The sequence below is a fragment of the Chaetodon trifascialis genome, chromosome 23 (assembly GCF_039877785.1).
Source record: "Chaetodon trifascialis isolate fChaTrf1 chromosome 23, fChaTrf1.hap1, whole genome shotgun sequence".
Taxonomy (NCBI): domain Eukaryota; kingdom Metazoa; phylum Chordata; class Actinopteri; order Chaetodontiformes; family Chaetodontidae; genus Chaetodon; species Chaetodon trifascialis.
The window spans coordinates 9,814,864-9,839,280 of record NC_092078.1 but is presented as its reverse complement, the minus strand read 5'-3'; the positions used below and the strand labels follow the sequence as shown (position 1 = coordinate 9,839,280).

Sequence of the window (24,417 nt, the reverse complement as noted above, 5' to 3'; positions counted from 1 at the left end):
CCATCTGCACACCTTTTTAACCACTATCTTATCTGAGTCTGTGCACTGTGACCTTTACTGACCTCAATATGAGCAGCGAATTTCCAGGATCAGATTTCCACGAGGAACTCTGCTGCTCTCCTTTGCTATATGCAGTTTCAGCACCAGGGGCCGATTTCAATTATGCTTAAATTGATGCCACTTCCCTCCACCAAGAGTTGACATGACGTATTTGAGGTTATCATCTCTTCTCCTCAAATGCAGATGTATATATAATCTTCTTCATAAATGATCAAATAAATAGACTGGTGTTCCTTAAGATTAACATGATCATGCAGCTGAAGGAGCCGCCGGGCTGCCGTGGCGCTGATTGATGATGATGTCTAATGGTGGTTATAGAACGTAAATGGTGATGTCTTGGTGGCTGGTGGAAATGTTCAATACCTATTTGAGCATTCATGTGGTTTTTAGAGCCCTGCTGATGGGTGGTAGTGTCAGAATGTGTGGCTGCCAGTGCGTGAGCATGTGACTGTGCATTTGTGCTCGCTAATTCAAGTTTTAGCATCCATATACACCAACACATTTCCCAAACTCTATTTGTTTTCTTGTGTCTGCTGGAAAAAAAATTGGAAGTTATACAGCCTGCATTAGCAGGTTATGGGAGTACAAAAGGCTCTGCGTGCCTTTAGTTCACATTGCAATTCAATTAGATTCTTGTTAGAGTTCCACTTTACTGATGGAGTGGCTCCACAGGAGTGTCCAAGATACCTGCAGATCCAAGAAACACAACAAACCCTTTTGTTAGCGAGAGAAAACAAATACTCAATCAGCCTGGAACTCTTGCTGCAGCTGCAACCTATTTAATCAACCTTGGCTGTCGTTGAATGCTGTTAAGCGATGAATGCATTGACTGCTGATAGTGGTCTGGTTTGTGTCATTACAGCCTCCGGGCGTCTCTGCGATTCCCAAACCTTGGCACTAATTTATGTCGTCTTATTTCACCACCTTCAAATTCACCGTACAGCGAAATCGTCCGATTGCAAATTGAAACTCGCCGAAGTGGATTTCAGCAGTCATGTCTGTTATCTAAGCTCTCAGGATGTGTGACGTCCATTACACCTGCCAACCTGAAGTCGACCCTCATTAAATTTTGTTTCGCTCCGCTTTCATACAAAGATTGGAGCCATTTGTCTCTTCTGTCATTTTGATTGTATCTCTGCATTAAGAGGAAACAACGCCGATCCCAAATTGCATTTTTGCAAAGGCCCATATTGTGTATGTTTGTGTCTGTGAGTGCTCTCTCATGGAAACTTATTTAAAGGATCTACAGCAAGCTGCCTTCTTCCAAACCACACGCAGTAATAAGATTGTGACATATAGAAATGTCAGTGTAGCATATTGAAGAATGTTTGTACAAAAATAACAATGCAATTACATAATGAGGAGCATAGAGCAGTGCTCCAAAATAATGATCATCTATAGGACACAGTTTCATAGAAATAGCATGGCTTCTCCCCATTTCCTAAAGATATATTATCCAGTATGACCTCTCTGTGTGTCCTCTGACCCTCTGTGGCTCAACCAAGTTCACACATTCATTAAAAGCCTGTTGCTAATTTAATTTGGGGACCCTGTTTTCCAATCAGGGACACAGGGGAAGGAACATTAAGGGGACAGAATGGATGAGTAGATGGGTTGATTGATGACGGGGAGTCAAGGAGGTGTGCTTGAATTTGAGCGGAAAGAAAAGGATTACTGTGCCAGGAAATGGGTGCATCTTGGTGTGCGTGTGTGTTGGTGTTTTGATAGCCCTTGTCCCCAACAGCTCAGGTAAACAGCGTCATTAGCAAGCACCCCCCGGAGTGTATCCACAGGGAGGAAATAGGTATTCCAGTTTGTCTCGGCTGACCCAGAAATAGCATGTAACTACAACATCCAGCGACTGACTCGCAGAGATATGGCCTCTTCAACAGCTCTATTTAGACTGCACAGCTGTAAGTGTGTGTGTGTGTGTGTGTGTGTGTGTGTGTGTGTGTGTGTGTGTGTGTGTGTGTGTGTGTGTGTGTGTGTGTGTGTGTGTGTGTGTGTGTGTGTGTGTGTGTGTGTGTGTTAGCTTAGCCAGCGGGGGACCCAAGCTAGACACCATACATGCCGATGCAAGTCACACCTGCCAGTTCCAATTGATCCTCTTTGAACTATCTTCTCTTAAAGTGACACATGGAAAGGAGGGAAGAATAGAACCCCTCTGCGTACGCTCTGTCTTTTTTTCACCAGCACCAAAATAAATGTCCCCCTCAGATGTTAATGAAGTGTGACTGAAAAAAGAAAGACGTTTACTCTCAATCTTCTCTTTCTAACGCTGCATTTTTTCCCAGAATCCGTCGGTTCACTTTGTTCCTTCTTTCTTCTCTGCCAGAAACATCCTCCTCTGTCATGGTGTACATGGACACAACGACCATGACCACGAGGACCACCACTCGACCGACCACGGTCACAGTGACAACCACAACAACCAGGACTACCACGACCAAGATGCCTGCTACAACAACCGCGACGGCCCAGTGGCCGCGGACCACAACCACAGCGGTGGCCCCTGTTCAGACGCTGGTGGCGGGTTTGGTCCCAGAGGATGACGACAGGGCGCCGCCTTCCTCCAAGCTTCCCAACATCAGGGTGGAGTACTGCAATCCACTGGTGATGATGGACATCTCCTGGCCCAAGACCAAGCAAGGCATGGTGTCCAAGATGCCGTGTCCACCCGGAAGCATAGGTAATGTAGATTTTTGTAACAGGTTTCATAACAGCTTGAGTCCTCTTGTTTCAGTTTTAACCATTATTCCTGGGATCAGGCTATTTCCAGGAACGGATGTTTTTTTCTGTGAGTTACATCGCTGACTTTCCTGCAATGTAAGATTTCCAGTCTCTCCAGTCTCTGCTGTTCAGTGGTGTAACAGTTAATCGGGGTCCCCTCTCAATACGCTATACAGTATGTACTTCTGGCGGGAGTAACACGCTATGAATAAATATGCCCTGTAGATCTCAAGAGCTCACACTCAGCACTGCACTTCCTTGGGTTCTTAGCAATGCATCCACCCAAGTGTGAAGTCAATTGGATGAACGGTTGTTGAGAAAATTGAAGGACATACATACAGACAGGGACTCCCTCCATTTTAGACTGATTAATCTTCCAAAACCTCAAAGCTTCCTGTGTTCAATAATGAAGAATTATGCTCTTGAAACATATACTGTGCATAATTTCTTCATTCCTCCTCTCTGGGAGGATGTCAGCACTCTCGTTAGGAGACCCAGTCTACTGTGAGGCTCAACGCCTTGATGTTGGTCGCTGTTGTGTGTTTTGTTTATGTTTACAGTCCCCCTGCAGCACTTGTTCTCCCACTTCCTGCCCTCCCTCCTCACTCTTTTATTCCTGATTCATTGATGCAAGCCTAAAGGTAGCTTAGCATTGCATCTGTATGGAAACTAGTAACTAGTTCACACACACTAGCACACACCCATATTTATTCCCTGTCTCTCAGGACACAATTAGTGTAATTAATTAGTGGCCAAACACATTTATGTAAGGCACTTTGAAAGGAGCTTTGTTTACCAGGAATCAGACCGTTTTGTTTCCATATATGTCGCCCCAGCTCTGTCTTTGTATCAATAACAAAATGTGCATTACGATGAAATCCATGTTAGCTGGCTTAGATATAAAAGCTTGACCTCAGAAAGTAAGAATATCTGAGTGCTGATCTAACAGCAGCTCATGTTGTAATGAGACCTGCGACTGAGTGTAGACTTTTTTAAGTAAAGGCTCTGATGGAAGATAATGCTGCATTCTTAAAATTATGAATAGCGAGGGAAGAATAAACTCTTAAACTGTACCGCAAGCTAACCTAGAAACCTGGATATTGTGGGTTTCTGTTGTCAGGCGCTACCGTTGCATAAATAAAGCAACTCAGTAGTGGTAATACATTATTAAAATCCCAAAAGAAGCAGTAATTCAAATCAGATATATTAAAATTGAGCCTTTGTTCAGGAATTTTACTGAAACTTCCCTTCATGCTTCTTTTATCAAGCAATTCACCCTGGATTGGGGAGTGACATCATACCCTCAAATCTGGCGTGAAGCCTAAAAAAATCTATTCATTTCATCAATCAGCACACAGCCTCTCTCACACACACACACACACACACACACACACACACACACACACACACACACACACACACACTGTACATACAGGGTTCATTAATGGGCAACAGCAGCACCCGTCGAGATCTCACTAACAGCCGTCATATGGCAAGATAAGAGGAACACATACCCCATCTCCCCTCAGCGCACTCTTCAAAGCCACAGCTCGTCAGACGACACTGCCAAGCAGAACACGACTCTATGAGCTTCCTCTGCCACTCTTTGAAAGTTCCTCGAGCTCCCCTTCCATCTACCTCACTTGCCTCGCTGTCATTCTGTCTCCCCTCCGACTCCCTCTCTCACTCCTCTCTTTCATGCTCCTTCTCCTGCCTCTCAATATAGGAGGAAATGCAGAGTCCCTTATCTTATAAACCCATCAAACATAAGGCTGTCCAAGGTGGACTAGGGAAGGAAATTATATGTCAATCAAAATTTATATCTCTTAATGCTGGTCGTCTCGCCCTCCAACGCACCCCCCCCCCCCCCCCACCCCATCCCTCCTCAGTACAAGCAAGGGCAGTTTAATGTCAGCATGTAGCCTTGCTGATGTCAGCTCGGAAAATATAGATGCAAGTTATTCGAGGTACGTGGAAAAGCAAGTCAGAGACACTCTTTGTTTTTTAATACATTGCATCCATTGCAAATATGAGATGCCTACAAAAGATGGTTTATCCCCTACGTCTCTTGATTGAAAGTATTTCATTCATTAATTGCAATTAATATGATAATTTTACTCCAAACCTGGAGGTTTGCTTGTACAAAAGCCCAGATGGAACATTGTAAGACATTCACTCCCCAAACCACATCTCTGTCAGCAGAGACAGTTTTCTTCAACCCGCTTAATTGACCTTTTGTGATGAATTCAGCTATTGCAGACTTAATTGGCACCTATTTTTGCGTATTTTCTTTCTCATGCAGGAGCTGAACTGTCGCACACATGCAGACACTGTCTGACTTTTAATGATTAAATACAGACGGTGTCTGGGCGAGCGCGGCTGCCCTCAAGTGAAGCAACTTCATTTCAGTCACTATAAGATAAAACCATCCAATTACATTTTGCTACATCCATTAATTTAATCACTTAAGAGTTGTGTTTCTTAGGATGTTGCAGTTTTATTTGGACAAGTTTTGCAAATAAGAAAAGTGGAAAATCCAGAAGATTTGGGCATTACAGTAGTTGACAAAATTGAAAACATTGTGCAGTCCATCACTCTTTAATGGGGAAAAAGGAGAAGACAAATGAGAGAGTATGTCTAACCTTGATTGTCCCACACATTGACAGACATATTCCAAAATGTGTCAGTGTAGCTGTTCTGTGTTTGGTCGTGTCTCTTGATCGAATCAGTTTCATGCCGTTGTTCTCGTTAAGCCTCTGTCTTCCCTCTCTGCCTAGGCGTGGCCTCATACATGTGCGTGGGTCCAGAGGGATACTGGGACCCCCAGGGACCCAACTTTAGCAACTGCACCTCCCCCTGGGTCAACCTCATCAGCCAGAAGGTACCGAGCTGCATGATGTAATGAGCAGAAAATGTGTAAAATAACATCACAGCTGGGTTGTTTGAAAAGTGCTTTTTGTACTTTTTCTGATCGGGAGTCGTCACACATTTCTCTTTAGAATACAACCACAGAGGGATTTGGCACTGAGTTTGAATGTTATTTGATATATTTTCACATAACTCTTCCTGTTTTGTCTGTTCCAAGTCACAGATCGTATTGCAAATGTATAAATATCACCTCTGCTGAGAGGGGTTTTTTTTGTTCTTTGTCTGTTCTTAACTGGTTAATTTCTGGTAAAGCATGTTTACCAGGGTGGGGTTGGATGGGGGTGGAGTGAAAACCAATCCCTCAGCACCACAGTCTAATGGGCTGCCAATGCAGACTACTTTCTGTGCTGCGACATGATAGAGCAATCAGCTGCATTCCATACTTCTCAAGCACAACCGTTTGCATCTCCTCCTCTCCGGTTATTATGCAAAGCCCCATATACAGCTTACCATGTTTAAATCTGTAATAGAATCAAATCAAAAGAGGGGAAGGTTACTGCAAGTGAGGATTGGGGTTCCAGGTTATGAATTGCAGGCAATGTTGAAAATGTTCTCCCTTAAACTCATAGGACCCTGAGGCGTGCATGTTATAACACTTATGATCTACTCAACGGCACAAAGCTCGGCCCATTAAACAAACGGCAGTTTGCGGATATGGACAGAGAATGGCTGTTAGGGAGCAAAATAGAAGGGAGAGAAATTATCAGGTGCAGTTCTGTGCAGCACCATTTGAGCTGTGCAATAAAGCCGCACTACAGGCTGCTGTTTATGGAGAAATTAACTAAAGCAAAGTTATTTCCGAACTTGCCGTAGAGGCTGTTTTGCTGTTGCCATGTTGTTGCATGGATTCAACAATAACAGTGTGACTCTTAACAGGATATTTCCTGTTAAAATCTACTTGACAAGTGTGTATTTTTAACAAAAGTGTTATTAATCTTTAAAAAATCAGGGAAAAAAAACAGCAGCAAATCGCACTTGAGCAGTGTGCCTGTCGCTGTGGAGACAGGCAGACTTTAATGAAGATCAACGTGTCAGGGATCTGGAATGCCCATCTGGCACTTCGTTATATTACACCCAGAGCCATTGTCCTGTATGTGGTAATGCTCATTACGGTGGACAAAATGAGAAAGGAAGATTTGTAGAATAAAAAGAGAAAAGAAGTGACACCAGATAAGCAGAAAGAGAGAAAAATAACAGCTATTTACCCTGCATCTCCAGCTCCCCTCATTAGAGAGACAAGAACAGGAGGGAAAAAAGGAAAACATCTTCTAAAGACATGTTTCTCTGCATACACCTCTGTGAAGACCAATTTAAGCAGCATAATTGGCCTGACTAATAAACTCACAGGCGATGATAGCAGGTGATGCCAGAGTAAATCAGGATTGGCCTGTTTTAGTTGGACTCGCTGTGGTTTTGAGGCTCTTCTTGCTGCACCAAGTCTATTAGTCTGACTGACCTTTGAACTCCATCAGACCAAAAGGGTGTTCTGCATTTAGTCATGTTGACGGCTACTCGGGTTATTTTTTGTAAGTCATCGAGACCAGCTGTTTCTTATGTTTTGTATCATGGCTGCACACATAGATATATTTATGCAAAATGGAGAAAAAGCTGGCCCAGCTTTCCCAGAAAGCATTTTAGATTATTTAAGAGAAATTTGGCTGAAAATAATTAATTGCTTCATTTCTCAGTTGTTGGTTAAGGCCCATTTATTTAGTGTGAGATTAAGTGAGATATTAGAAAGTTTCCCCTGTGAAAGAAATAGTAAGAGGCCCTTTCCTGACTATTGTAAACAAAACTGCATAATACATTTGAGTGTTGTTCAAATAACGGACACTTCCTGTGAGTTCCTGATGCAACGCCTGGCTTTCCCTTCTCTCAGCTTCACATTAACACTTTCTTTACACAACGTGATTTCATTTCAGACATACAGAGCAAAACCGGTGTCACAAGTCTGAGCTGGTAACTGTTGATTTCATTGGATGAAAGGATGAATGTTGTTGCTAGCTAATGAAGCTAACTTTAGCCCCATGAAGTGGTCGACTTGAGGGCTACATACATGACATCATGCTAACAGTCTAAGACTTAAGCTCACAGGTTCCAGGCAAAAAGTCTGAGCTCACAAACTACAGAAGAAAAAGCTTTTAGAATTAGGACTAATGGATGTGTTTGTTTGGACTGGCTTACTGGAGTGTAAACTTCTCCAAATCCACAAAAAAGAACAGCACAGAGCTGCTAAAGTAAGCGTAAACCCTGATAGCAACAGCTCCAGTGCAGCGGGAAAATACTACATTGTGGATGTGCAGTGAACGTGTCATGAACATTTTTCTTGTGTAACCTGAAACCCCAGAAACTAATGTGATAATTGTGCAAAATGAAGCTAATCTTAAAGCAACAAAAGGCAAATGCTGGGAAATATTCATTGATATTGTTTGTTTTTTCAACAACTCCCAAGACGCACAAATCACATAAGTTTTAAAGCTGGAAAAAAAAAACAAATATCCGCTGGGATCTGTCCTCTGTGTACAACCTATACACACTGCTTCCCCCATGCTGCAGTGCTCCCCATTAGTTTCATAAAGGTGTGAGGCTACCTGGGGAAATCCTTGCAGTAGTTGATTTCATAATTGCTTCCGGATACAACATTGGCCCCGGTGTACACTCAGCTGAGTACCATCTCGCCACATTAATTGTGTGCAATATAGCAGCAGTTGGGGAAAATGTGTAGGCTAAACGGCATTCATTTAAAGGGGCTACACGTTTGTGTATTGCAATTTGTCATGTTTTCCAATGTGGGTTGTGGATAGTAACAAAGAAATAAGGATGTAAGGATTTTTGTTCGGCTGTCAACGAAGCGTCAAAGTGAATTTACTCCCATTTGTGTTTCTGTCCTTTCTTTTACAGCTAAAAGCTGGAGAGACAGCTGCAGTCATTGCCAGGGAGCTGGCGGAGCAAACTAAGCGTAATCTTCAGGCCGGGGACATCACCTACACGGTGAAGGCCATGGTTCAGCTGGTGGATCTGCTCGATGTGCAGCTGAGGAACCTCACGCCAGGCGGCAAAGACAGCGCAGCGCGGAGCCTCAATAAGGTAGTGAAAGTAATTTAGAAGAAATATCAAACCTGCCCTTTATCCACCTTTGCTTTAAAACAAATGCATAGGCAGGATGAACATGTTCTGTAGGAATGGTGACCTGTGCCCCAGCTTTTCCACACTGTTCAGATAAACCTTTTAAGTGAACCATTTTACTCAGAGTCAGTGTTTTCATTCTCCGAAACCGTTCTGAATTTGCGAAATGGAGACCTACCGACCACAAGACTTCAATCCGGTCAAACCTGAACAGTAGGTGTTCTTTTAATGATCTACTATTTTGCCCAGTGCTGTCAGATGAAAAGATATCCATCATTTCGCTGTGGTCCAGGGCATACTGAAACACACCTTCACTTTCAGTGGCTAGCTCAGGAACATCTTATCCCACTATCATGTATTATGCTATCAATGTTACTTTGATTTCCTTTAAAAGACGTTATCCATATGTCATGCTTGTCAAAAGCACTACATTTGCACCACTTGATTTCTACTGATGGGACAGGGTTAAGATTTCAGTGGGTTGGATCTAAGCTGCGGGAGTGCAGCGTTTTTCATTTTTGCTGAACCTGAAGCTAATGCATTTATTCCCCGATCCACAGCAGTGCACAGTGAGGGGCACTCGGGCGAAGCGAGCTAAAATAATACTTTCTGTCTGCTGAGCAGCCAACAGAAAAGCAAACATCAGTGAAATTCAAAATGTCAGTCGTTAATTTGCTGGAGCGGCTTCACTTGTAGAGGAACACGAACACCTGTTCTCAGATCGCTTTTTGGGGACGGTTTTTATTTCATTGCCGCAACAGACACAGATGTCCCCATTGAGATTTTAGTGCCAGTTTTCTCCAATAGAGAGGAGAGGCAGTAAAGATGGCCAAAAGGCCTCAGAAGGCAGCATGATGAGTAAATTCACATTGAGGAGCAACTAGAGTTTATCACACCTCTTGAAAAAAGAGGTTTCTCATAAAAGGCAGCATTCAAGGTAGAGGCTACCGCTGGGGTCGAGATTGACGTTGTCGTCTTGAGTTTCTCTTGTAAGAATGAAGAAATGACACCAAAAAGAAACAGCTAGGCTATGAAAAAGGCTTTTAAAACCAGGATATTTTATTCAAGTGGTCAGGAGTTTACCTATGATTTATAATTCTCTGTCCTCTGATATACACTCCATTGTTGCAGTGTGGTGCATCTCAAGAGAAAAATGGCCCTACAGCTTGCTTTTGTGTTCAACTTGCTTTGCTAATGAGAGCTCTCCCCAAGGAAACACCGGAGCCCGCAGAGCTCTTCCTCTCTGCTCCGACAGTTCCTGATGTTTACCTCCAGAGTTCAATCATTTTTGACACAATCTGCAAAGAGCTAAGAGAATTAAAGATTTTCTCCTTTTTTTTGGTAGCGAAGCACAATGCTCTCTGCCAGCAGACAATGAAAGGATTGAGTTGGCAAACGGTGAGATCAGTGTCGTTTTCATGATCAAAGGGTTGTTGGCTAACGGTACGGACGGGACCGTTTCCAGAAGAGTGGGCTATGATGTAGAGCAAGAGGCTCCTTTATGGGGAAATGGTACTCTTTGGAGCTAATCTGCGTGGGATTTAGCATGGTACCAGAACGTAGCTGCTAAGCCACACAGCAGCTCTGTCGACTACCCTGCTTGTGTCAGAACTCAATTAAAATAATTCACAATCCGTGCAGGGCAAACAGCCTTCCTTTGAGCCCAAGCATCCTGTCATTTTTTAGGTATGCTAACTTGTTGTTAACAATAACTCTCCTCCACGGGTGGAAGAGGTTGAAAGGCTTAATTGTTCTCGCATGAAGTTCTCAAGTGAAGAATTAGTAAATCTGCTTGTTTTCATGTATTTTTTTTGTCAAGTTGCAAGAATAAAGTGTTTCGTTTTTTGTTTTTTTTTTTCAAAAGTGTACTTAAAGATAAAATGTGTTTCAGGTGGACTTGTTGTTGCCTTTTTGCTAACTTGCATTTTCCTTTGGTTGCAGCTACAGAAAAGAGAGCGCTCTTGCCGCTTTTATGTTCAGGTATTTGGACCAAATTTTCCTCATACCCACTCACCATTCCCTCGTGGCAACTTTGCTGTCATTTTGATGTTTGCCACATAATTTGAAGTTTGACCTTTTGAAGTGAAAAGACGTAACAAAGAATTGAAACATAGCGCCGCAGTATAAAAGTCAGTGTTTGTGTATGCCACCATATACTGACATACACTTCTGGTAATGTTACATCAAAGGGTCAAATTTCATTAGTATCATGTCGTTTACATCCAACTTAATACCATATGTGCCTCAAACCTTAATGTATGAGTCATATGTCATCATCGTCACCTGCATGTGTATGTTGTGATATTCTCCGTGCTGCTCTAACACCTTCGGCCTGCGCATGAGGCTGTTTTCAAATGTCACACACTGTATCCGTTGTGGATTGCTCAGGTTTCGCAATCTTTTTAAAATTGCCCCAAAACTATCACATCAGCACTGCTTTCCAGTGAAATAACCCACATAAGCTGATAGCATCAGTCAAAAATTTAGCTCTCAGGCACGTAACACACTCCTCCATTTCTCAGCAACTGCTTAAGAGCCAAAAGAAGTGACCTCATTATACCAGCAAGTCAACTTCTAACCACTAAGTCAGCCAAAGTCATGGCATGTTATGATTCTCCCTGATGCATAATACATATGTGTCCCAATTTAGGGAGTGGGGGGGGGGTCTCTATCGCTTCACTCAGCTATGTCTTGGGCTACTGAGTGATTTCGTTACCCCTTGGGTGACATTTTAGCTGTCATCAGAATCATTTCTACCTTGACAAGAGAGCTGTGGAGTACGTTGACATCCCTGTCTACCATACAGATGGCTCCAATAAGGCTGCACATTAGAGCCAGATGGTGTTTTATATGTATGCTCTGCAGCACTCATGTCAAGCAACATGTATTTGCTTCAGTTCCTCTGAGGCATGTCAGAAGGCACTTAACTACGCATAGTGGTGTGATTGTGCCGGTGACATCCAAGTGGATTGTATGCTTATATCCAGCGTGCTCTCATGTATGCGTGGGTTTGTGAGATAAGGCTGGTGGTAGTCTGTATTTTTGTAATTGTCAACAAATGCCATAAAAATGTCAACAATGAACCAAAACCAACAACTGCCAATAACTTGTTTAACCAGTGTTTGAAATAGCTCATTCTTTCGTGTCATAGACCTCCATTGGTGACCAAAAGAATGAAAAACACATTATTGAGCCAACCATTGCACTGGCTGACATGTTCCTTCATTTCAATGAACACGGGCTCTGTAGTTTCTTTTGAATCAAACGCACCCAAGTAAACCAAGTATGTATGAATCCATGGCTGAAAATACTTCCCGACAGATGCAGCATTAACTCCGCTTTGAGTTTTTCACAAAACCGCAATGCCCAGCTGATTTCGGGAATTGCAGGGCTGAGCCAAAGACGGTGAAAACATGAGAGGAATGACACACAAATCTAAACTCTCTTCCCATTTGCATGCATCTGTCTGACCGAGTGTCTGGAGTGCAGCAAATTCTTTTGAGGATGTATTGTATACAGCCATACATGACTGCTCAGCTATGCACCTCCTGCTCTGCTCTGTTCCCTCGCCGGGTCAACAAATTCAAACAAAAGTGAAGCGCCTTCTCTTGACGAGGCCGAATAACAACATCTGTGGCCTTAGGTAAACACAGGCATTGACTGCACACGCTGCCAGCCTTTGTGGGACTTTCATTGATTAGGGAAATTTGGAAATGTTTTCTCCAACAGGGCCCTGGTGGTTGACATAAGTGGGATTAGCAGAGGAATACAAAGCAAATGAGAGGTGCACCTGCCTCTGCCGTCCCTCTGCTCAGAGACCGTGAACGGTGCTGAGAACAGACTTCGACAGTACTTTGGGAGAAGGCAGATTGTGTGAGGCACAGGTGTGGTTGTGGTGAAGGAGGACGTGGTGCAAAATAAAGTACAGCGCTTGAGGCTGATATCTAAATGAGTTGAGGAGTGATTCTCATCTTGATTGAGGGCTTCTTATCTTGTCTAAGTGGTAAACTAGTAGATCACTCTTGAATCCACCTGGCGCTGAGGTCTTCGTCTCGCCAGGATCGTCAGGGAATTTTAATACAAAGAGCTTCGTTTTTGCTGTTTCAGGTACACATTCACAAGGTCCCGGTCTCCCTTGATCTGTGCAGAAGAAACAATCATGGCGACTTCTGAGTCTGTCTGGGTTGTTCATAAACAGAGTTCTCTGCCACATGCCATAGCCAGTTTAGTCCCAGCGAACAGGATTTGGCCTTGATAAAGCTACAAAGCATATAATGATCAACTCCCTATGTTCAGCATTTCCCCCGCAGGAGTGTTTCTCTGTTGTGCCCTTTGATTTCAAACAAACATGATAAAAATAGCAGCCTGCCTCCTGTGCCTTTTGGCCATATTAATCGCAGCTTTTTCATAGGCAGTGACATTATGGTTGTCCAATTACTGTGATTATGTCCATCTATATTTTACCAAAGCTAAAGTCAAACACGCTAACTTCAAATGGCTTCTTCCTCTGGCATTTATTTTGCTTTAAAGCAAATTAAAGATGTGGAATTTACAGCAAATTATGTCACAATTACTGCTATTTCAACACATAAAAGATAAAAAAAATATCTTGTGCCTTAGTGGGAGCCAAGCGTGTGTGAACTCACAGGATAGAGGGAGGATATTGAGCTCCGACCCCTCATTAAAATGACACCTTTGCATGCAAAGATGACTAGGGGGAGTGTCACGGCGCAGGATGACCTTAGAGCGGGCGAAACGGAGGGAGGCTCCTCGTTCTGGATTGTAACAAGATGATAAAATATCCCTGGTAGTCAATTTGTTTAAAGATGAAGATAACCACATCCTAATAAACAGAGACCTCCTCGTCTTGCCTGCAGAGCAGAGTTCTGCCTGAATGATCTGCGTGAGCTGTTTCTGCTGGAGTAGAGAGTGGAAAGAGGTCTCAAATGTTTAGGCGTTTACATCTGTGTTCATCAATTTAGCAGAATCTTCACAATGTACTTTCCTTTTTCAATATTATATTTAAGAAGTCATTTAAGAGTAATACACATGCATGCATACAGTAAAATCCTAAATGAAAGCCCATGTTCAAGTCTCAAATAATAGCTAAAAGCTCAAATGGCCAGCACAAATAAGTAAAAGTGGCCCAGAGCGGCTTGTTAAAAATATTGAGTCGGGGTAGAATTTCCTGCACTCGTTACCTTTCACTGTAAGAGCAGCTAAATACTGATTTTCACTGCGCTGCTTCCAGAGATGTGTCATACTCCCAGACCAATCTACTGTCTTTTTAACAGAGAAACTGTTATCACCCATGCATGACTAACAGTTGCTTCTACCGTGATGTTTCTTTTTAACCACGCTGACTTCGATCAATGGCAATCGACACACCCCGCACGTGTTTCGTGTTGCAGTGCAAGTTCGTCAAACTTATGAACTCCCTTCCAAATGGAATTAAAAGCCTACCTCTCTAGTTTCTACTAGAGAGATTATCCTCTGTTTGTGTGAAATATCTGTGCAGGAAATGTTACGTTTCATTCACTTTAGCGTTGAGAATAAGACTGTTGTTAGAAAGCTTATTTCTGAAATACAATAAAATATAGTTGTGAAACTTAGAAATAAAGGCATGTCTGTTTCTAATGCAGGGCCACTGTTTGGGAATTGTACAATAGCAAGATTAAACCAAAGACATAAGACATAGAGCACAGAGGTAATCCCTCAGAAACTCACATACACCCCGCTTAGTACAGAGAAAAGGTTTCATGAAATATTAAACGAGAAGGTTGCAGAGATTCTCAAAGAAGACAGATGATTTGGCTAGCAGGTACAATGAAACGCAGTGAATGAAATACACACAAAAAAGATGCAGAACAGTTTCACCTGTGCCAGGAGACGTGGAGTCAGATGGAAGAGCACAGAGAGAACGAGGTATCCCACCTTGTTTGTGTTGTTTTTTCCCCCCATACTTTGAGATCAGCCTTCAACTTGAGTGAGATAAAACAAGTGAGAAGAACCAACTGGCAAGCGAGAGGGGAGGAGTGAGGAGAAATAAGGGGAAACAGAAAGCCGACCAGCGAGGAACCTAGAAAGGAAAGAGAGGGAGATCAGCCTGAGCCAGAATCAATTTCCCAGACCCAGAGTTCATTTCATCAATCAGCACACAGATAGAAGCACACACACCACGGGTTGGCTTGGACTCCTGCCAAGTGCACACTAATGTCCACCTCTCCCTTCCTTCCCTCTGCATTGGTATAAATGGCCCGTGCACTGCAGCTTTTCACGCCCAGTCATCATCCTTGTTCCAAGTGGAACATTCCAGCAGTGAGTCCAGTTAACGATTAGCGTTTCCTCATGTAGCAGGAACTAGAATATATATGTTTTTTACTGCAGACTTCCAGTCTTTCAGTTCAGGAGAAATAAAGTAGCTAAAAAATGGTCGGGAGTTTGCAGCAACAGAGTGAGCTGCTACATTTGACAGATGGAGTGGCAGTGTGCTAATAACAGTAAAATAGCAGCAAGCCACCATCACGTCTCTACGACTCTGCACAGACTGTGATGATGGTAGTGGTGTGCTGCTTGGGTGCACCCCCCCACCCCCACCCCCACCCCCTTTCTCTGCCTTTTCCCACTGAGACTGGAAATGATGCTGTTCTCACACTGATCTCATGAAATTTGGTAGAATGAGCCCAGCCTTTTTTAAAATGCAATTATCCTGCGCTGTGCATGAAAAGTGCAGGAAACAAGATTCCCCATATGGTGACGGATTACATGGAGGAAACAAATACAAACAGGCAGTGTTCTGGCAATGAAACATGCATCATGGCAAGAAAAGGCATGGAGGTCTGGTTGGTGGAAATATATATTTAATATGTTAAGGAAGAAACCCACCCGTGTTAGAGATGGAAACACAAACTTTGCTGTGGAAGCTGTTGAAACTGTTGTCAAGGCATGATTTTTGATTTCGCATATTTATGTATTAATTGGTGGAAAAAGTTGATTTACTTTCAAAAACTCAAAAATCAGTTTCACATTCATTTGGCTATCAAGGATTTTAAGAAAGACTTGCACTGCAGCCTCCCACCTTGACCAATTTGAAAATTTTGTTCTTAGCTCAGACAGTACTGAATGTGCTGTAAAGGAAATTATAAAATTCTACTGCTGACATTAATGGTTTAACCCTCTGGATAAATTATTCAGCTTTAAAATATTTTATTAAATCAATAATTTTCAGCTTTTTAGCCAGTGACAGCCACCCATGACCCTCAGCTAACTGCTGTCCATAACCTTATCGTTACCATGTTAGCTTTAACGAATCATTTAATTAGCTTGCAAAGACAACAAGACTTCAAGAAGTCTGGCCAAGAAATTGTTTTTCATCCAGATTTAATAAACAAGTTAATGTGTCCTAATTAGTGGGCATCAGAGGTTAGAGGATAACTGTTTCCCTCTGCTTCCAGTCTTTATGCTAAGCTAACCGGCTGCTGGTTGCAGCTCCATATTTACTGTACATGCACAAGAGTGGTATCAATCTTTATATCTGTCTCTCGGCAACAAAGTGATTATGTCACTTGGGAGCTAAAACGAAACACAGTCAGCATGAGCTGCCGCGTGTGTGTGTTCTCACACTCGTCTGGTCCTGCACTCACATAAAAGGGCTTTTTAGATATGTATGTTGCCACTTGGATTAATCTAAACCCATCCATTAACCTTCAACGTCTCATAAAATGGCTTTTAGATCTTTTTTATTCTATGATTTGATGTCTTTTTCCATTAAATTGTGGGTTGGGACAGGAATTCGTTTAAGCGTTCAAACCTGGGCGAGACACGGACTGCAAATCAGATATTCGTCTTCACAGTTTGTTGTTGTCACTCTCGACATGGACAGGGCAGGAGAGGAGAGATGTGTTTTCCTCCTTAATGACAGGCCATGCTTCATTTGACAGCAGCAGTGATTTTGGCAATGCTGTTGCCCAAATACGTGTATTTGACACACCTCATACTGCTTATAAGTATAGAGACAAATATATATCCACAGGTTTTATGTGAAAGGAGGGGTTGGCTGGACAAATCTATGATGACATATTATTGGAGTTTTTGCAAATGCCCCTGGCTACAAAGACTGTCAGCACAAATAATTTGACACTAAATAAGAAGAGGAAGTGGTAACTCTGATATAAAAACACGTAAATATTAGGATTTGACATGTATTTGGCATCAGAGCAGTAGCTGGGATTTAAAAAATAATGGTATCAAAAAACTCAACACGTAGTCAATGGACAGTCAAATTTCCATGTTTTCAGATGAGTTAAGCTCCTTCTTGGTTTTGGAGAATTTGCCAGTGGATTGGCCCATAAAGCTGTGTCAAAACTGGACTGAAAAAAGTTTTGAAATGAGCTTAAAAAGTGTCCTGAAAGAAGTAGTTTGACAATTAGGAAAATACACTTCCACTTCCCTCCCATTTCTCTATGGCAAGTGAGACACCAACACCATCATCCAGTTAGCTTAGCTTAGCACAAAAACTAGAAAAGGGGAACAATTAGCCTGGCTCTGTCCAGACAGAACAAAATCTGCCTTCCAGCACCTCTAAAGTTCACAAATTTACCTTTGTTGCTAAGATAAATTGTGCTAAGCTAAGTTAACCGGTTTGCTGTCGCTGAGTATTTGCCGTACAAGCATGAGAGCGTCGTCAATTTTCTCATATAATTGTCTGCAAGAAAGCAAATAAAAGTTTCCCCAGATGTCATGATTTCGCCACATTTGAACACTGTGGAGATTTTCATCTTTTTAATAGAATGTAAAAAAAAATTGCAGATAGATAATTCAGAGAAAACCTGATGAAGGACATGACACCGGTGTCCTCAATGAAAGCTCCAGCGTTGTTTATCACACATAGATAGCTGTCCCCCTCAGGGACACAAGGTACTAACACAGAAAAGGCATTTTTTTCATTCACTATGACCTTTTGAAGTTATTTTGTCTGAACAGATGATGACAGTCATAGAGCCATTTTTCCGGACAAAGGCAGAAAGAAATGGTGCAACTGGATGCACAGCATTGTGATGAACTCCAGGTTTGCGTCGGAGTTTCACACAATTTGACTGCTACTCATTCAGACTGCAGCGCCATTGTTGGCAACGAGTAGTTTTGAAACGCACTTCCTATTGGCTATAATGAACTCTAAGGGACACATTTCCTCACGCTGCATTGTGGTCGATAAAGCATACTGTATGACTGCGAGTCACCTGCCTTCCAACATAGAGGCAATGCTCGACAGGCTGTATGTCATAATTTCATTCTGCGGTTTGAGTGAGGGGAAATTGGCATGCTATATGCATATTAATAATGCTAATGAATAATTTGCATCACAGTTTTTTGGTAATCTATTGCATGTCCAAATGATGTACTGTGAGTGAATGTCAGCTTTATTGCTTTTCTTTGGATGATCCTCTAAATGCCTGAGGGGCCAGTAAGAAAACTGTTCCAGTATTCCAAGATTAATTTTTGATACATACTGCATACCCTGCCTTTGGTTGTTTTATTCTTGTTTATCAATTATCCATTGTATATCTTCTCCCCCGCCAAGTTTCTGACCCATCCCTCTGGCTTCGGGGCGGGCTATCTTCGCTATGCATCTCCTCTGCATGCACAAAAAGGCGAGACAGCCTCCTATGCCAGTCCATCAATCCTCTCCCTGAACAACCATTACTTCAGTGTTTTAAAAAGTGTTGGGGAAAAAAAAAGTCTTGCAGTGGCGAACAAAGGAAAGAGAAATGTCAGTGCCTGAAGAAAAAGAGCTCCTTAATTGAGAGTGAATCAACCTCTGCCTCTAGCTGAATGTCAAAAGGTGTGATTGGAGATTGGCTGCAGATAATGAATAATTACATCAAAGGTGGTAGACGGCCTGCGCGTGTGTGCGTGCGGCTGTTTTCGTGCGTGTGCTCGCGAGTTTGTCTATGTTTCTGTATACTAGCAGGTGCAGAGGTGTGTGTTCGCTCTTGCGTCAGTCTCTGTGTGTGTCTGTGTGTGAGGTTGTGTCTGGGTGTGGGCGGCTTAATGTGTGCAGGGTATGTTTTGAATGAGGAAAAGCCAGCTGGTGCTATTTGAAATTCTCTGCCAGCGCCAGTGAGTTGAATACAATCAGTCCTCCGTCTCCTCTTGCTATCACAGTGATTTGAAACAAACATACAACATAATATTGGAAGGTAATTGGAGGAGGGGTCCATCACATGTGTGCTTTGTGCTGTAAAGCCTTTTTTTTTTTTTTGATCAGGAATTCATTTGATACACTCGAGCACATGATTTCTCTTATCGCCTTTGGCTTTATCCCAGTGCTGTTTTGGAGTCATGCTAAAACTCTTATTCCCTTTCATAATCCACTGATCAAAAAAGGGGATCTAAGCGAAGTTCAGAGAGAAGTTCTGTGGCATGACGGCCCCTGTTTTTAACATACATCACAGCCTCCATCTTCAGGACTGCAAGTGCGTAAACTGGCTTTTGAAGAGGCGTGAAGGGAGTATCAAAATTTGAAGCTGTTTTTCATCAGATGTACGATTTCCTCCTCGGCGCGTGGGAGTGTTGCTATTATTAGCGGTGCGGGAAATGTCTAATAATTGTGCTTTTGACCACCTACTGCACTGTAATGGCTTAGAAATAGCTTTTTCCATAAGCAGTAAGACTTATTTTGTTCTGAGCAGTGGTACCAGGAATGAATTGCTTTGCTTGACCAATTAGTATTCCTTTTATAAATCTTGCCATTGGCATTTTTAAATCTTTAATGGCTCTTAATTTTTCATCCTGTCTTGAGAATGCTCTTGTTTCTTCCTTGCTTACTAGCTTCAGCATTGTTGTGGGGAGATTAAAGAAGGCATAATAGTTGTTCTCTGCTAATAATATGCAGGAGAGATAGTTGCTACCAGCGTACCTTGTACATCCATTGGAATGTCTGTGTGTGTTTTTTTTTTTTCTTGTGTCATGCTTTTGTGTATTGGGATTGTCTGCATGGAAGAGCATTAATCACTCCAATTAAAGACTCTAGCCTCGAGTCATGTAAGAACTGGCCTCTGGTCGTGTAAGCATTGGCTTTGATTCATTTACATGATTAATTCTTCTAGTAGATAAAAGGTAACAAAAGCAACCTAAGAACATGGCATTACACATTCAGGTGTTGCTGCCACTAGTTGATGATCCATGTCCAAAGCCATAACTTGTAAATGAATTGGAAATACGCTCATGAAATTGCTCAGTAGAAAGATGATTATGGAATTTTCAGTTCAAATGGAAAACAGCGACCGCTTCACGCCTCTTCTTTGCACAATCCCGCAGGATTGTGTGATTTGTTTTTCAGTCCTGAACTCTGTTTGATCTTCCTTCACTCATACCAAATCACCATGTCAAACAACAGCAGTCCCAGGCCAGCTAAGCTTCTTTTCACTAAATCAATGATTTGGACTCCGCAGGCCATGGTGGAGACCGTCAACAATCTGCTGCAGCCGCAGGCCCAGGGAGCGTGGAGGGAGCTGAGCACGGGCGAGCAGCTGAGGGCCGCCACCATGCTGCTGGACACGGTGGAGCAAGGGGCCTTCGTCCTGGCCGATAACCTGCTGAAGACGGACATTGTGCAAGAGAACACTGACAACATCCGTGAGTATATGCTGAGGCATTTATCCTCACGTGAAAGTCACTTTCCTTCATGTCATGCATGAGAGAAGAATTTGAAAGACACAAAATTCTGCACAGTGAGGTGACAATAAGCAAAACGCATTATTTCCATGTCATTTCATGAAAATCGCATTGCCAGCAAGCCAAATACACTTTAATTTGGTCGTCTTCGTCTGCATGAGTAAACCAGCTTGCACAGAATTAAGTTAATTTCTCCTCAAGCTGCTGGGAAAGAGATTATTAGCTCAGCTGGAAGACTTCAGCATTGTCAATTATGATATTTAGAAAATTAGAAGCAATAGTAGCATTGAAGGCAGTGCACCATTTAAAGAGCGGGATGTTTTGTTCAGTTTTTAGAATGACTTCTAGTAGTGTGTCTGAAGTGTTTCATTGTTCAAGAGTCTTGCCAGTTGTACAGGGGTTACAAAGTTCACCATACTGCTATTGATCCAGGGTGCTCTCATATTGACAGCAGAGCTCTTGAGACTGTGGAACAAGTGTGAAGGTCACTGGATTAATGCAGGAGGTCAAGTTTGGCAGTTCTGGTTATAGCTGATGGCCGTCAGCTTTAAATTGACTATTACCTCAAATGACTGTGTTCATATTCATGTCAATTATTCTGAGAAATTAACCACTAGTGGTGCGGATCAGGGATCAGAGCTCATTATTCAGTGTATAAATATCAAGTGATCCTATATAATGGAACTTGTGTCGTCAAACATTTTTGCTCATGGTGCTTTTCAAACGTAGATCCATCAGCTGCGGCGGACAAGTGGAATTTATTAAATCTGCAGTTAACACTGAGAATGCAAAATCAAATTGAATCAAGTAACCTGTTTTGCAGACTGGTGGCTAGTGGGGCGAGGAGTGGGGGGGGGCTCAGAAAAAAATGATGCTATGATGTATCGTCCCCTGCTCTGAACAAGTGGGAGTTTTTTTTTTTTTTTCAAGTTCCTGCTGCCATGGCAACCTAAAAATATAGGTCTACTGACTTAAAAGGAAGCAGGCGTAAGGAGAATTAATAAAAAGGATTTTATTGTATCTGGCACACAATTCATCTGGGCATTAAGGAGATTCTGGGCTCTTTTGGAGAGGGGAATGAGACGACGCCTGCTCAACTCGAGTGAGGTTTTATGGCGCATGGTGGTAGTCTGGTTAATTATGTGCTGGTGACATGTTTACTAGGCCTTATCTCTCTGTTTGCTCGGCTTATTTTTTTGCAGCCAGTTGGCTCCTGCAATCCCTCATGCCATGCAGGGTAGTTAAATGAGGACAAGGGGGCCCATTTAAACACTGGTAATCCCTGCAGCAGCTATTTATTGATCCCTCACGTTGGCGTACATCTAAAGCGAAGGGTTTTGTGCATGCAGGTGTACTGTAGCTCACACGCGGTGCACCTGGTGACACCCTCTCAATGTCAGGGTGAGCCGGTTTTCTCGCTTTTAAGTGAGTCTCGAACGGCAAGAGAGCCTTGTTCCAATTTTAGGCTCAACCCGATAATGAGATCTGTTTTCATCGCTTTCAAAGACGAAGGATATTTCCTCGCCCATTGTGTCCGTGTTTGTGTTTACACGTCACAGTGCATGCGCTCGTCCAGGGCTTTGTCTGCGCAAGAGTGCGCCTCACTCTCTGCATGATAATCTTATGAGCAGATTTCTGCCGATTAGCGTGTTATTTAAACGGGCTTTGAAGGTATAGCCTTTGGGTCCAACAACCACTATGGCATCAAAGAAATTCCCTAAAGCCCGTCGTAAGCTCTTTTACACAACCACAGAGGGAAAAAGGAGAGGGAGAGGGAGAAGAAAAATGCTTCCTTTATTCCAAAGGCAGGCTTGGAATCCAGGGAATGGTGAGCTATCTGGGGTATTGTCTTAGCTAAGTTGAATAGGAATGTATCACCAAAACCCCCTGGCCTTTGCAAAAGCACAAGAGAACGTTAATACAAAGAGGTTTTTTTTTTTTTTCTCAGAGAAAGTACGGGAAGCTTTGGTACGAGAACAGATACAAAGGGAGGATTAAATGTGGCCCCCTTGTATCTTTTCGCGTGCACTAACCTTTATCAAAGACAGAGGTGTCACAGCCCGCTGACATCAGATCATCATCTGAATGCCTTACCAGGATTAATGAAGTTTCTGTTTCTTACACTTGATGAAATTGTCTTTCAAGTTGAGACCGTCCACTGCAGACAAACCTGCCAGCCGCTTTATGTGCTGCCATCGGTGTAGTGGCACAGCAGAGGTGCAGAATGACCGTCATTGAAAGTGTAGGTGGTTGGAGGTCACCCCCTCCTATAGATCAGCGGAGACTGCATCAAAGTGAATGTTGATTGGATGATAGCAGCCAGCTAAAAGCCAAACAGCTGGAATTGTAAAACATGAATGGAAATGTTGATGTAAATCCAGCACAGCCTCAGCTCTCTGCTCTGGGCTGATGCTATGCTCCCGTAATGTATCCAGAGGGACTGAGTCCTGTCTGGCATTAACCTTGCTAACTCCTAATTATACCTCACACTGAATCTATTATTTGCTGCATTGCAATCAGGTGGCATTGATAATTCAATAGAAATTGAAACATGGAAGTGTAAAACGTGAGTTCTTTGCAGCCCTGTAAAATCCATGTCTTCCATTCATAAACCACAACATTACTATGTGAATTTACAGGTGAGGTGCCACCACACTAATAGCAGCTTGTTGACTTGGGCCTACCACCTGGATTAGTCCACACTGATCACCTCTTCTTTTGGAATTTGACATTTGTGCAGCATCTACCGAGCAATGAATCAGTGGATTTATAGAGGTGCTTTGGGAGTTCATGTGACATTTAGGAATCCCTCGACTTCACACAGGTCACCTGTGCTTCAGATGAGAGCGCACTCGACTGCTTTATTAAACTGAATTGTATCACGCTGTAATAACTGTGATGGAATGAGCTTCTATTTCAGCTTGGCTCCTATCAGCAGCTCATTTTCCTCTGCTGTATTACGCCGGAGTCTTTGAACCATAAATTAGGAGTTTGCTTCAGACACAACAGCTGTTGAGCTGCCGCAGAAGCAAGCTCGTCTTCCCTCGCTGGTCTTTATCTCTTCCTTGTATCTCTCGCTCTCTCCGCTCTTCTCGACAAAAAAAGATTCCTTGAAATGACAGCATCTTTTTTTTTTTCCTTTTCAAAGGGCAAAGTTTGCCTTTGTTTTTACAGTTTAAGAGGAAACAATGTCACCTGAACGCTTGATAGTCACTTGATTAAGAGGCCGATGGCGAGACACTAACCCCGACTGCACACAGCGAGTTGAGAGGGAGGCAGCCCTTCAAAGCCGCATGAATCAAGAAGGGATGTGTCGCATTTAGTGCTCGTTGGAGATGTGTTGATTAATGAAATCAGCTACTCGAGGAGAATGGCTTTTTGAATCAGTGAAGTGACTGGAGATGTGTTTGAAGTTTACTTATGCCTGCTGTGTGCTGTAGTTCTTCGGTCTTTGCTTAATAGCACTGATAACAAATAAGTCACGTGAAGGCCAAGTCCAAACGTCTGTGATCAGGGTTATTATTAATTTACACTTCTGTTATGCTCATTGAAAGCACGTCTTTTAAGTTCCAAAGTTTGTAGAAACACCATTTAGGTCTAACGCCTTGTTCTTGTCACATCAACAGCTGTTAAAGTTAATGATTAATATCTGCTAACATACCATGAATAATGGACTTTGGACCTTCAGACACTTGAGTATTCTTTAACCAAGTTGCATGTATTGGAGCTTTCAGAAGAGCTCCCAGGCGATGTCGATGAGAGTGGTGTTTAATCATTGGAAACTGGGAATGATGGTCCCACATTCACCTCGTATGAACACAACACTGCTGGAATTAACTAATCATTAGAAATAAAAACGACATTTTTTAGTTTCAGCCAGAGCTAGGCTAGCTTTTT

At 42.6% G+C, this 24,417-nt stretch overlaps 1 protein-coding gene across 1 annotated transcript in view; it reads left to right on the top strand.

Annotated features, from left to right (window-relative positions):
- The window catches only part of LOC139351437 (adhesion G protein-coupled receptor L3-like), a 206,991-nt gene that overhangs the window by 139,606 nt on the left and 42,968 nt on the right, over positions 1–24,417 (top strand). The window contains exons 7-11 of the mRNA XM_070993321.1: positions 2,396–2,749; positions 5,568–5,671; positions 8,620–8,805; positions 10,786–10,824; positions 20,298–20,481. Coding sequence (XP_070849422.1) covers positions 2,396–2,749; positions 5,568–5,671; positions 8,620–8,805; positions 10,786–10,824; positions 20,298–20,481 — 867 coding nt within the window. The remainder of the gene's footprint in view (positions 1–2,395; positions 2,750–5,567; positions 5,672–8,619; positions 8,806–10,785; positions 10,825–20,297; positions 20,482–24,417) is intronic.